At 40.5% G+C, this 12,996-nt stretch overlaps 1 protein-coding gene across 1 annotated transcript; it reads right to left on the reverse strand.

The window, feature by feature from the left end:
* Positions 1 to 3,827: 3,827 nt before the first annotated feature.
* Positions 3,828 to 4,487, reverse strand: LOC124554110 (calsequestrin-2-like). The gene is made up of 2 exons (XM_047128176.1): positions 4,449 to 4,487; positions 3,828 to 4,350 (listed from the first exon to the last, which is right to left on the reverse strand). The coding sequence occupies exons 1-2, from the start codon at positions 4,477 to 4,479 to the stop codon at positions 4,154 to 4,156; spliced, it is 228 nt and encodes a 75-aa protein (XP_046984132.1). The 5' UTR covers positions 4,480 to 4,487; the 3' UTR covers positions 3,828 to 4,153.
* Positions 4,488 to 12,996: the final 8,509 nt, after the last annotated feature.

Genomic DNA, 12,996 nt, shown 5'->3' on the forward strand with positions numbered 1-12,996 from the left:
CTCTCACTTTTAGCACGCCGAGGCTGCATCATTCAACGAAAGGTAAGTTTGTTACATTTGTTGTGTGTGTGTGTGTGTGTGTGTGTGTGTGTGTGTGTGTGTGCGCGCGCGCGCGTATTGGGAGACTGAATAACATGGAAAGTGAAAGGTTTTGTAAATACGAAAAAAGAGGAAGGACTTTCATTCAGTGTAAGTGCTTCGCAGACTAGCAAGCTTCAACAGACAATAGCGACCGATAAGCTACACACATATTATATGAAACACTAATAATCCTTCTAAAATCAACTGAAATCTAAGGTTATGACACGATTCATACGACATTGCTGCCATTTCGCCCTACTAGCAGTTATAATGATAACTAAAGTACAAGAGAAGGTTTTTGACGATGTTTGTTATTTACGGACAGTGGAGTAGAATCTACTTTAACTATATCAGTTAATGTAACTAGTGGAGGTAATGTAGATCCTGAAACTGACATTAAGTATGAATTCGGTAATGTCTCCTACATCTGACATCATTCTCACTGCAAAGACCGACATCTTTGGACGCTTCATCAATTCTGTGGTATGCCAATGTAACTAGTGGAGGTAATGTAGATCCTGAAAGTGACATTAAGTATGAATTCGGTAATGTCTCCTACATCCGACATCATTCTCACTGCAAAGACCGACTTCTTTGGGCGCTTCATCAATTCTGTGGTATGCCCTTCCTAATCGAAATCGAGCAGTTTTCCAAATCTCACATTAACCTTGGATTAGCGTACTCACACTTTCCCCAATACACCTATCTTGTACAAGACAGGAGTAAACGAATCTGTCACATTACGTATATGTTTTTTGTTCTATTACAAGGCTTTACACTTATTCTATTAAGTGAGCAGCACAAGAACTTAAGCTTCGAATTTAACCTACAGAATTCAGTTTACATGTTACTTCGTACTTAAAAACGCACGTTGTTAACATTTTACTTCAACAGTGCAGGCCGGCCGTTGTGGCCGAGCGGTTCTAGGCTCTTCAGTCTGGAACCGCACGCCCGCTACGGTCGCGGGTTCGAATCCTGCCTCGGCGCAGATGTGTGTGATGTCCTTAGGTTGGTTATGTCTAAGTATTTCTAAGTTCTAGGGGACTGATGACCTCAGATGTTAAGTCCCATAGTGGTCAGAGCCATTTGAACCATTTTTAAACAGTGCTGTGGCGAAGTTCCGCCTACTTTCTGTTGCAGCTGCGAGGATAATATTTCCAATAGCGACAGATAAGCTACACACATATTATATGAAACACTAATAATCCTTCTAAAATCAACTGAAATCTACCCAGAGTTCATTTGCTAAGGTTATGACACGATTCATACGACATTGCTGCCATTTCGCACTACTAGCAGTTATAGTGATAACTAAAATGATGGATTCCAACCATGTCGTTATTTAACTTAACCCCGTCGCAGTATTTGGTAGTGAAAAATAACTTGACAGTTATTGATAACCGCTAAAAATAATGGTTATCAAAGAATAACTGGAACCGTGATAACGGTTACTCCAGAATAACCGTTTGGCCCACCACTAGTAAGAAGTGTTGTCGGTGGGCGCGTAGGAGGGGGCAGAAGTAGGGGGAGGGGAGGGGAGGGGAGAGCTGCCGGCGGCTGACAGGTGGTGGGGGGAAGGCGCGGTGCGCGGCGAGGTCTGCGGAACACGGCCAGGGCAGTACTGTGTGGTCGTGAGTGGCGACAGTGCGCTGACGTCTGGCGAATACGGATATCCCACGACAGTCCTGTGGGCCCAAACTTGTTATGTGGAGCGACTTTAGGAACAGCCAGCTGCCACAGGCTGCCTACGAGCAATGCCTTTAAGCCGTCGGCACTGGGACCGTGCATCGGAACGTTGAGCGTACCCAGTTTCTGACGTCATAGCGTGGAATAGCACGTTCGGGAGTCTTTCCGAACGTGCAGACCAATATCTGGCACGTCAGATATTCTGAGCGTGCGTCTGAGCGTTGACCAATGAGATGGCACAACGCCACTTACGTCACACGCACGTCGTCTCCCTTCAGTACAGAGATGTGAGGCGCCATATTGGCATTCATTTCAAGCCTATATGTATAAATGCGGTTTCTGAGCACCATCAAATTGAGAATCACTGGAAAACCCGCTATTAGTTGTGTGATTCGTTCCAATAAAATAATGACAAACATCGTATTCATGGCAACAGAATTATTGTAACGAGCGTCTTATGAGAGTAGGCTATTTGAAGGCAGCGACACACTGAAGATCCACCCAAAACGCATTGTTCTTTGTACAATTTGTTATAATTAAATTTCAATTAATAACAATTATATACGATTAACGTTTTTAGCAAGGCGTAACACAATATTTTTTAAGAAGAGGAAGCGGTTTTTGGTTTTGCGTAATGAGTAGCGTCACTGTCCAGTAATGAGGCTTTGTTTGGGGCGATGGTTCGCGTCTTATAAAAGTCTGTCTGTAAACTGAAGAGCGAGCAAGCGAGTCCCCACTCTGCCTACCCTGCTACGTCACAGGGCGCTTCTACAGGCTGTTTCACAACGTAGTACCGGCCCTGCGGCGGTGCGCGCTTCATATCTGTGGCGACGCCGCGTACAGATACGTCCCGGCTGTGTTTATTTTTAGACAAATGCATTAAGAGTATAAGGAAAACAAAAGACGATAGCTTCTTCGAAACAAAACATTATAGAGTAAATAATATTAACATAAGAACGGAAGTCAGTATTCTACTACAAACATAGAACCGAATGCCTCTTCATGTGAATGTATGTTCCTCTATTCGTAAGACGAACCAGATATAGTGCAATCAACCTGTAGAATTTAAGGCTTGTTCTTACTAAAATGTAGAAGTTTTCTTTAAAGGGTCTGCATTGGAACTTAACAATTCTTGCAACACGAAGAGTGTTTAAAAAGTAAGCAGAAATTTATAATTCCGTGTTTTGTATTAGTTCGGTTTGCACTGCTTTTTTTGCCACTCTCTTCGTAAACATGTCTGAAAAGTATCTGTGCAATGTTTTGCATATTGGGTATTTACCCAGTTCTCAGTTGTCAAATGGTTCAAATGGCTCTGAGCACTATGGGACTCAACATCTTAGGTCATAAGTCCCCTAGAACTTAGAACCACTTAAACCTAACTAACCTAAGGACATCACACACACCCATGCCCGAGGCAGGATTCGAACCTGCGACCGTAGCAGTCCCGCGGTTCCGAACTGCAGCGCCAGAACCGCTAGACCACCGCGGCCGGCTCTCAGTTGTCAAAAAAGTTATATGTGTTTTGGTAGCATCAACTATTATTTGTTTTGTATAAAAATAGATTAGAGAATCTGTACTAAATTTGGTTATAAGAATGGAATAAAGTGTATCAAATTTTTAGGAATGTTAAATATTGCTTTTGGTGAGTCTCTTATGAGTAAACCCAGAACACACAAGTGGTATAAACATTTCAAAGCAGGCCTTAAAGGACAGCAGTTTTACAAGAATGGGTGAGATTAAAAATGCAGTCAAAAGGCCTATGAACTATCCCGAGGAAATAATTCCTAAAGTGTTTTGGGAATTGGAAAAAGCACTGGCATAAGTGTATAGCATGTACTGGGGAATATTTTGAATAGGATAACATTGTTGTAGATTAACAAGTAAAGTTCTTACCAAAAAATAAAAATTAATATGTGAACGCACCTTGTATGTCAAGCTTTTTACATAGAAGTCCAGAATCGGTATACGTGTCTCGAAAGAAATTTCAGTAGTGTTTAGATTAGCTATTGCACACATGTTTTAAGCAATATTCCTTAGAATCATGTGAATAGTAACCGAGATAGAGTTTTAGTGACAGAGTATATTCAAATGCTGCTGTTCTCTAGGCATTAAATGTATTACGTGATTGAATCACGTTCTGCTAGCGAAACGTTAATTGATTTTACCATGAAGCTCTCAAGTTATTCCTGGTTTTGTACAACAAGTGATAATGGTATTTATTGCTTTGGACAACATTTGACTGTATTTATCTTGGAAAATCTTTTACTACCATGTACTACATTTCTACCAAAAGAAATTTCATAGTGTATGAGCAGAGTCAGGCTTGAAAGAACACACAACATATTTTTCAAAAAAATATTCATTGCCTGTTTACATACATCGTATTTTAGAGGTCATCATCAACATTGTCACTATCATTACTGTCGTCGTCGTCGTCGTCCTCGTCGTCATCACTTTCTAAATTAATAACTATAGCGTCTATTATGTCTTCCATAACCCCATCCTTAACCCAATATTCTCTTTCAAGTTTCTCCACATGGAGGCAGTATGCACTCCAGTCATCTTGACTTATCGTTTCAAAACCTGTAACAATTGGGACAAGTTTTTGTATACGCTCTCTTTCGGTTACGGCAAAATTTAGTTCGGAATAAAACATGGAAGCTCAGAAAATGTCTACATACCTTCTTTCACCAACTGCAGCAACTTCGTCATGCAAATATCTCCAAGAATATTTCTTCCTCTGACGAAATTCTTGAGCTTTGCCCACGCCATTTCAATTGGATTTAAGTCACAGTTGTATGGTGGAAGTCGCAGCACAGTGTGTCCATGGGCTTCAAGTATTTTATTAATTTCAAATACTTTGTCTTCCGGCTTATGTTGTTTAATTAAATCAAATAATTTTGTTTTTCTCATTGTCAACTCAGCTTCCACCTTATTTTTTAATAACCATTCAATCATTTCGCTTTTATTCGAGGACCTAGTTGGAGCTTTGTTGTGTTCCTTGTTGTGATATGAAGCGTTGTCCATAACAATAACACAGTTCGGTGGCAGATTCGGAATCACTTTATTCGATATCCAATTAGAAAAATTTTCGTAGTTCATTTGCCCATGGTAGTCTCCTGTTGCACAACCCGCTTTATAAACCAACTGTGCGTTGGGTAAGAACCCATCTTTTGATCCAATATTCACCACTATAATCCTATTGCTTCCGCTAACATTGTCCATAATGCCCTCAACGCCAGGGCCCTGCCAACATTTTCTGTAAGTAATGTTATTGTCCACCCAAGTTTCATCAATATAAACGAATTTTCTGCCTAGCTCCCTTAATTTCCTCACTTGGATCAGATACTTACATCGCCAGTCAATTATATCCGTTCTTTCTACGAGAATCTTTCGTTTACTTACAGATCTTTTCCAGGTAAATCCCATTTCACGCAATGTCTTGTGTAAAACATCTTTCTGCCAAGGAAAATGTATTTTTTGTTTCACGGCATTAAGCAATTTCCGTAATGTCGGCACTATTTTTTGGTTTATGTAAAAGTCCTCCATCGTTTGTCGAATGACTGATTTTGTGAAACTGTCTATGACGATGGGTTTCCTCCCTAAATTATCAGTTTTCCTTCGCGGCGATTCCAGTAAACCATGCGGCTTGTTTTCACGTTCCTTCCTTATGCGTCCTATAGTGGCGAGGCTGACGTTTGCATAAACTGCAGCCCTTTGATTGGGGCTGTTAATGTTAACCAACAGTTCTTTTTGTGTTGCCTCCTTAACACACGCTGTAATAACGTTAGAGACGATCGAACGCTCGTTACTCCGCAAATACCTCCTCTTCTTCGTATTCCGCACATTTTCTTGCAATGCAGGGCGATTATCCATCACTTCGGGATACTGAAGTATATCAGTGAGTACACAAAGTCAACTGACTGACGCTGGCAACAAAGATTCCACAAACAGAAACGACGTTTATCAGTATATCACTGCACGCTGAACTACACCGCTAGACGGGTAACAGGGCAACTGATTTTGGGTGGCCCTGTAGGCCAGTGGCAGCGTTCTTCCGGGAAAGGCCACTTCCCCCACCAAAGGCGCTGCTCGCTCTTCAGTTTACAGACAGACTATAACACTCCCAAAAAAATTTTTTCCTAACATTCGCGTTTTTATTTAGTTCTGATACTTTATTATTAGTGTAATATAAGTATATGCTATAATATTTGATGTTAGGTAAATATAAGTTCACCTTTTTTTGAGGGGCAACTTTGTTCGATTGGCTTAATTACAGGACAGCTTGCGCTACTTGTAAGAAGATATTTTGCTCCTTTTTCTTTTACGCTTCGTAATTCACATGTTGCAAAGATCCTGCTACTGGGTAAGAACAGTGATCAAGTAAGACTGGCCTTGGGGTTTTACTAAAATGAGGGAATGATGAAATAATGTTTATCTTATGCGGAGAAGTATTCCAAATTTGTACCGCACTGTTTGTAATGAAACTTTCATAAGCCTGTGTCCTTATTGGTTGGACATGGTACTTTCCTTTTCGTGGACGATGGAGGAAATGTGTGTTTTAATAGAGCTATCGTGCGAATTTTACGCGCGCCCGTTGAGTAAACAGTGTGATTTACGAAGTAGAAACATCCCTGAAACTGCCGCTGGAGTGCGTTGCTATCGCGTATACCACGTTGGGGCCCACGTACCGTGTGCACAAGTCGCATCCTTCCTGAGCGTTCAGCAGCACGTTGAACTTGGCACGCTCAACTTTCACGTTCGACAGCACGGTCCGTGTCCCGTCGGCTTTACGTCCCACCAGCAGCAACTCACAGAAGTAAGATCCGACCAGTTTCATCTTTAGGCTGTACGAGGGTGGCCAGCATAGGAGTTTTTCTTAACTGAATGAAGAAGGTTCAGTGCAGCAACTGTTATAGACTAATTAACTTTACCTCAATCATTTACCTAACAGTCCTATCCATTCACCATTACTGACCCCGAGAACAACACCAGTGAAACTATACTAAAATATTGAAAGTGATTCCTTATTTAATTTCGGTAACCAAGGTAAACACGTGCAATTTAGAAAACAGACTGCTATTCAAAACCGCCATTTAACTGCAGTGAACTTTGTTGCTTTTCAAAGCAACTAGTTAAAGAGTAATGACAAAGTTTAAAAGTATAAATTAAATGCCTCTTCACAAAATATTACCACACAATGATATGTTTTTGTGTGCAGTGCAAACTCTACTCACATTTCCAAATTACGTCAACAGTGTTTACACGTCTAGTTCTGCAGGACCAAACTGAGAAGCTAATCTCCAACGTCATGCAAGGTGTCTGTACATAAAAGTACAACACAGAAGTAATAAGAGTGAAATAAAATGTTTATGAACGCAAAAAAGACAAGCCATAAATTTATGTAAACACAGTCAATAACACAACAGAGGAACCAGTTTAATATTTCAAGGAACTCCTCGACAGAGCCGGAAGACTGAGCCATGAGGAATCTCATCAATTTCGATTTAAAAGCGCGTGCATTACTGCTAAGATTTTTTAATTCTTGCGCTAGCTTATTGAAAACAGGCGTACCATATACTGCACACCTTATTGCACAAGAGTGAAGGAAGTCCGATCCGGTAAAATTACTGATTCTTCGCTGCATTAAACATTACGAGCTTCCCACGAATAAAATAATGGCCCTGAGCACTATAGGACTTAACTTCTGAGGTCATCAGTCCCCTAGAACTTGTAAGAGGTGTATTACTCATGCGCTGCATGCGATATGCAAGGTTTAAGAAAATCTCTGACCAGAGAGCAGTGTTGACTGCAGTAGGAACTGTTTAGCTGTAGCAGTAAGTTGTTGCTAGTCTGGAGTAGAGATGGGCAAACTGAAACACGTAACTGTTTCGAAACAAATGAAACAGTACAATGTCATGTTTCGATACGCTGTTTCGAAACAGTGAAACAGTTTGTGTTTTGTAATCTAATAAACCTAGACATTTTATCATCTTGAATGTCTACTGTACAGGTTTACTTGCGTTTCTTAACATGATTACTGTACTTGAACAGAGAAACGTATGTTATAAAAAAAGTGTAATTTAACTGAATGATTTTCACATATTTATTATTTTGAATGTGAATAGTATGCGTTGTTTTATTGTTTGGTTAATGTTTATAAAGCAAATGTTACACCATTTCGGAATAGGACTGTCATCTAGAAAGGGAGCTTTATTTTCGGATGTCTTAAGCTTCATGCTATTGCTTGTCAAAACGATTTCGACACTCTTGAAAGTGTTTCACGAAGTGATATGTTGTGTTTCAGTACCTGTGCCGAGCCCGAATCTCGTCCGACACAGAGCTGAATGAAACATCACTGTTTCGATACAATCAGTCCGTTCCAAGCACATGTGGACTGAAACAGCCTTATTTTGAAACAACGATACAGTTTCTATGTCTGGCTCGAGATCGAATCTGGTGCGGATATCCGAGACAGGGGCGGAATGAAACACCACTGTTTCGAAACAGTGAACCACAGCCGTTCCGAAACACTGAAACAGTTCCACGTATCGATACACTGTATCGAAACATAGAAACAGTGGCCAAGTCTAGTCTGGAGTCTGCTCTGGTCTGGTATGGTGTATCGTGTTGGCTGGCCTGGTCGCGGTGCAGCGATCTCGCAGCCTGAGTATTATTGTGTAAGGTAAAAAGCAGCCTCGCCCATATGTAGTAATGTTATCTCAAGTCGCATGTAAATGTTTTTAAAACTCTCGTAATAATAATCTTCCTCAGAAAAAGTAACTTTTAACAACCATTCATTTCAATTTAAAGAATTTACTAATTCCTCCGATCCATGATTATCCCGATTATTGCAATATAAAAATCAGTTGCTTCCTTTCATAAATGACAGGTAGGTCGGCCAGCATTGCACAGAGCTGTGCCGGAAAAATTTATTGTAAGAGCAGATATATCCGGCGACTTCATTGAGGTAAGAATTTTTCCTTTTTTATTCAGAATGATCTTTCAGGGCCATGACGCAGCACTGCTGTCGTCCAAAATTTACAATGTTAAATTCGCAGTGAATTATTGAACAGTCTTTAGTGAGCGACAATTTACTTGAGAGGTTAGTTACATTGTTTTATTACCAGGTTACTGAATTTTTTTTTTTTTTTTTGGGACGTTACACTGAATGTGAACGACATAATAATTTTTACTGTTGAGAGGTTTAGGAATTTTTCTGTTTTCAGCTTACACTAAACGTGAATAATATTTATGTTAATATTTTCTGTTTTGAGGTTACGCTACATGTGAATGAATTTTGAGCTTAGATTAAATCAGAAAGAATTTTGTGGGGAGGTTAAATGAAAATATTATTCATACTATTTATTAAATTTTCTGTTGGGAGGTTACAAACTACTTAAACCTAACTAACCTGAGGACATCAAACACATCCATGCCCGAGGCAGGATTCGAACCTGCGACCGTAGCGGTCGCGCGGCTCCAGACTGTAGCGCCTAGAACCGCTTGACCACCCCGGCCGGTCCCACGAATAACTTACTATAATAGAGAACTATTATTTCTGAACATTTGCATTTCTTAAGTCGGTACCACTTATTACAGTGAGTAACGCAAAGCTGATCATTGCGCGAACTGTTTTGCAAACTGCCGGCTTTTACATGCCATATGTTCAGTACAAAGTGTTCTCCTGGTTTTCTGGCCGACTTCGTCTCTCACGGCATTAGCCGTGTTAAATTTTGCTTTAAAACTTTAATGCAACAAAATATTTTCTTAATAATTTTCATCCTGTAATGGACACCTTTAGGGACTGAATTTCCAGAAACACTTAAACATGTATTTTCTTATTGTCTGACAGAAGCCAAATTACAGTTTTCGCAGTTCCAGCTTCAAAACTGCCTTAATAGTGACTTCTTAAAGAATCCGTCATCCCCGTTTCACCCCCTTCATATTCCGGACAATCCCTCTCTCTTCGAAGACGCGGTAAACTGAAGAGCGAGCGAGTCAGCCGCCACTCTGCCTATCCAGCTACGTCACAAGGCTGTTTCACAACGTCGTGCCGGTCCTGCCGCGGCGCGCACTTTAAATCTGTGGCAACGCCGTGTACAGATACGTTCCGGCTACGTTCATTTTTAGACAAATGTGTTAAGACTATAAGGAATACAAAAGACGATAGCTTCTTCCGAAATGCAACATTATAGTGTAAATAATATTAACATAATGTAAGTCAGAATTCTACCACAAACATAGAACCGAATGTGTCATTGTATGTTCCTCTAATGCTATTCGTATAACGAATCCCATATAGTGCAGTCAATCTGTAGAATTTAAGGTTTGTTCCTACTTTGTGTTTCTACTAAAAGTTAGAAGTTTCCATAGAATGGATGCGTTGAAACTTACCAATTCTTCGCGTTCCTTCCTTATGTATCCTATTATGGCAAGGCTGACGTTTCCATAAATTGCAGCCCTTTGATTGGGACTGGTAAAATTAGCAAACAGTTCTTTTTGTGTCGCCTCCTTACGCACGCTGTTATAGCGTTAGAGACGACTGAACGCTCGTTACTCCGCAGATACCTCCTCTTCGTTTTCTGCACATTTTCTTGCAATGCACGGCGATTATCCATCACTTCCGGACACCTAAGTATATCAGTGAGTATACAGAGTTAACTGACTGACACTGGAAACTACGATCTCCGAACAGAAACAACATATATCACTGCACGTCGATCTACACCGCTGAACAGGTAACGGGTAACTGATTTTGGGTGCCCCTGTAGGCCAGTGACAGCGTTCTTCCGGGAAGGGCCACTTCCCCCACCAAAAGCGCTGCTCGCTGTTCGGTTTACAGACAGACTATAGCACAGTCAACGCCTCCTGTGACATCCCGAATAAGCCGTTCCGTCCTCCACTTGCCTCTAACTAGTAAGTCCGCTCAGTCTCTTTCACCAGCGACAGGGAAGACCCTAGTGCAACGTTTTGACACGAAGCCCTGCTTTGCAGTGCAACGCTAACGATGCTTGGCACAGCAGACACCCACTTTTGACGAATACGGAAATTACCTACACTATGCCGTATGTGCAAATCGGATACGATCGTCCAGTCTCAAGTATTGTCCCGTTTTTAGAGGCTCAAAAATTTGTCCCGACTTTTTTTTTCAAACAAGCAATTTGTCCCGATTTTCAAGGATTATTTGCAGACATTTGCAAAGTGATTGAAATATTTTCTGAATGTCGATTTTATAAACAATCAGTTGAAACTGACATTCCGTGCGCTGGTACCCCCTGATAATGTACAGCTTAGCACTATACTTGTTGCGTACTCCTTGTTTTCTTTGCTTTTACTTGCCATTGTTGTCAGCACTCAGTATCAGTTTCGTGAAGTGCTAGCACATCGTGGCGATGCAGAAGCGAAAATCAAAGTTTTCGGAAGAGCTTCAGAGGAAATTTCCTTGCTTCATTGCTACAGACAATGACTGTTCAGCAAAATGTAACGTATGTAACTGTGCTGTTATCCGTGTCTCATGGTGGTGCTGCAGATCTCAAGCATCATATGGAATCAGAGAAAGACAGGAAGAATCTTCGGCCTGCCGGAGTCGCCGAGCGGTTCTAGGCGCTACAGTCTGGAACCGCGCGACCGCTGCGGTCGCAGGTTCGAATCCTGCCTCGGGCATGGATGTGCGTGAAGTCCTTAGGTTAGTTAGGCTTAAGTAGTTCTAAGTTCTAGGGAACTGATGACCTCAGAAGTTAAGTCCCACAGTGCTCAGAGCCCTTTGAGCCATTTTTGAAGAATCTTCGATCGGCAGGTTCCTCGCAAAAAATGACGAGATATTTTGTAACTTAAAATACACAGGAACAGAAAAACGCAGCTGCAGCAGAGGGAACCCTGTCATTCCATGTTGTTAAACACCGCCAAAGCTATCGTTCTAATGACTGCAGTGTTCAACTAAACAAGAAAAATTTTCCTGATTCTAAGATTGCAGAAAATGTTTCGTGTGGAAGAACAAAGTGTGAGGCAATTATCAACAATGTTATAGCTCCGCATTCCCAGAAACTGCCGTAAACAGTGCAAAATACTTTTCAATATCTACTGATGCTAGCAACCATGGGCACCAGAAAATTTTCCCTGTGATAATTCAGTATTTTTCTGTAAGTGAGGGTGGACTGCAGACGAAATTGCTTGACCTTGAAGTGCAGAACGAAAAGTCCGAAACAATTTCCAATTATCTTTCTCATGTTATACAGTCATTCAGTATCGTCTCAAAGTGTTTGCATTTGGTGCAGACAATACTAACTGTAATTTTGGGGGGTTAATGAAGAAAGTGGGTAATAATGTTTTCACACATCTCAAAGAAAAATTAAAAAACTAACATTGTTGGCATAGGTTGTCCAGCACATGTTGTTCATAACACACTTCAAAGTGCTTGTGATGTTTTACCTGTTGACATTGACTGCATTGTCATGACGTTGTACAATTATTTTCATATTTTTTCTATTCATGTTGCAGAACTCACTGAATTCTGTGAGTTTGTTGGTGTCACTTGCAAAAATTTACTTTCCTTTTCCAAAACAAGGTGGCTTTCATTGTTGCCAGCCATAGAAAGGATCTTGAAAATGTATGAACCTTTGAAATCTTACTTTTTGTCACAGTCTAACTCAAAGTACCCTATAAATCCTATAAATGAATTATTTACTTTTTGTACATTCACAAATGAGTGTTTTCCAACAATCCATTCTGAGCATTGAGAAACAGAATAATTCCATATGCGACGTATTAGCAGTCTTAAATAAAGCTTTGACAAGTCTAAATTCAAGGAAACATGAACATTTTGTACCACTAAGTGTAAAAAAACAGCTGAATGATTGTGATGACCAGTCTGTTAAGAAATTTGACATAGCAGTATCAACGTTTTATGATGCTTCAGCAGACTATTTATCCTCGTGGTTACAGGGAATAGTATTCTCATGGATGATGCTCACAGAACCACCAGAATGGTCAGTAGTTGAAAATACTTTAATGTGGCTAAACGAAAAGGGCATTCTAGTAAATGACAGCCTCTTATTTGATGGAATAGTTCATATACGGCCATTTGTAAAACAACAATTGGAAACTGACAGTGAACAATGGAATCAGTTGATGGCACATGAAAAATGGTGTAGGTTTTTCAGATCTTGCCAGTGTAATGAACAGTTCAGAGAATCGCATAATATAGCGCAGTACTTCTTTTCACTCCCT

This window comes from Schistocerca americana, chromosome 11 (genome assembly GCF_021461395.2).
Source record: "Schistocerca americana isolate TAMUIC-IGC-003095 chromosome 11, iqSchAmer2.1, whole genome shotgun sequence".
Taxonomy (NCBI): Eukaryota; Metazoa; Arthropoda; class Insecta; order Orthoptera; family Acrididae; genus Schistocerca; species Schistocerca americana.

Bases quoted from the DNA above. Each gene is read 5' to 3' on its own strand.
- LOC124554110 (XM_047128176.1), bottom strand. From the start codon at position 4,479: ATGACGAAGTTGCTGCAGTTGGTGAAAGAAG. The intron at 4,351-4,448 runs GTATGTAGACAT...CAATTGTTACAG, and splicing joins GCTGCAGTTGGTGAAAGAAG to GTTTTGAAACGATAAGTCAA.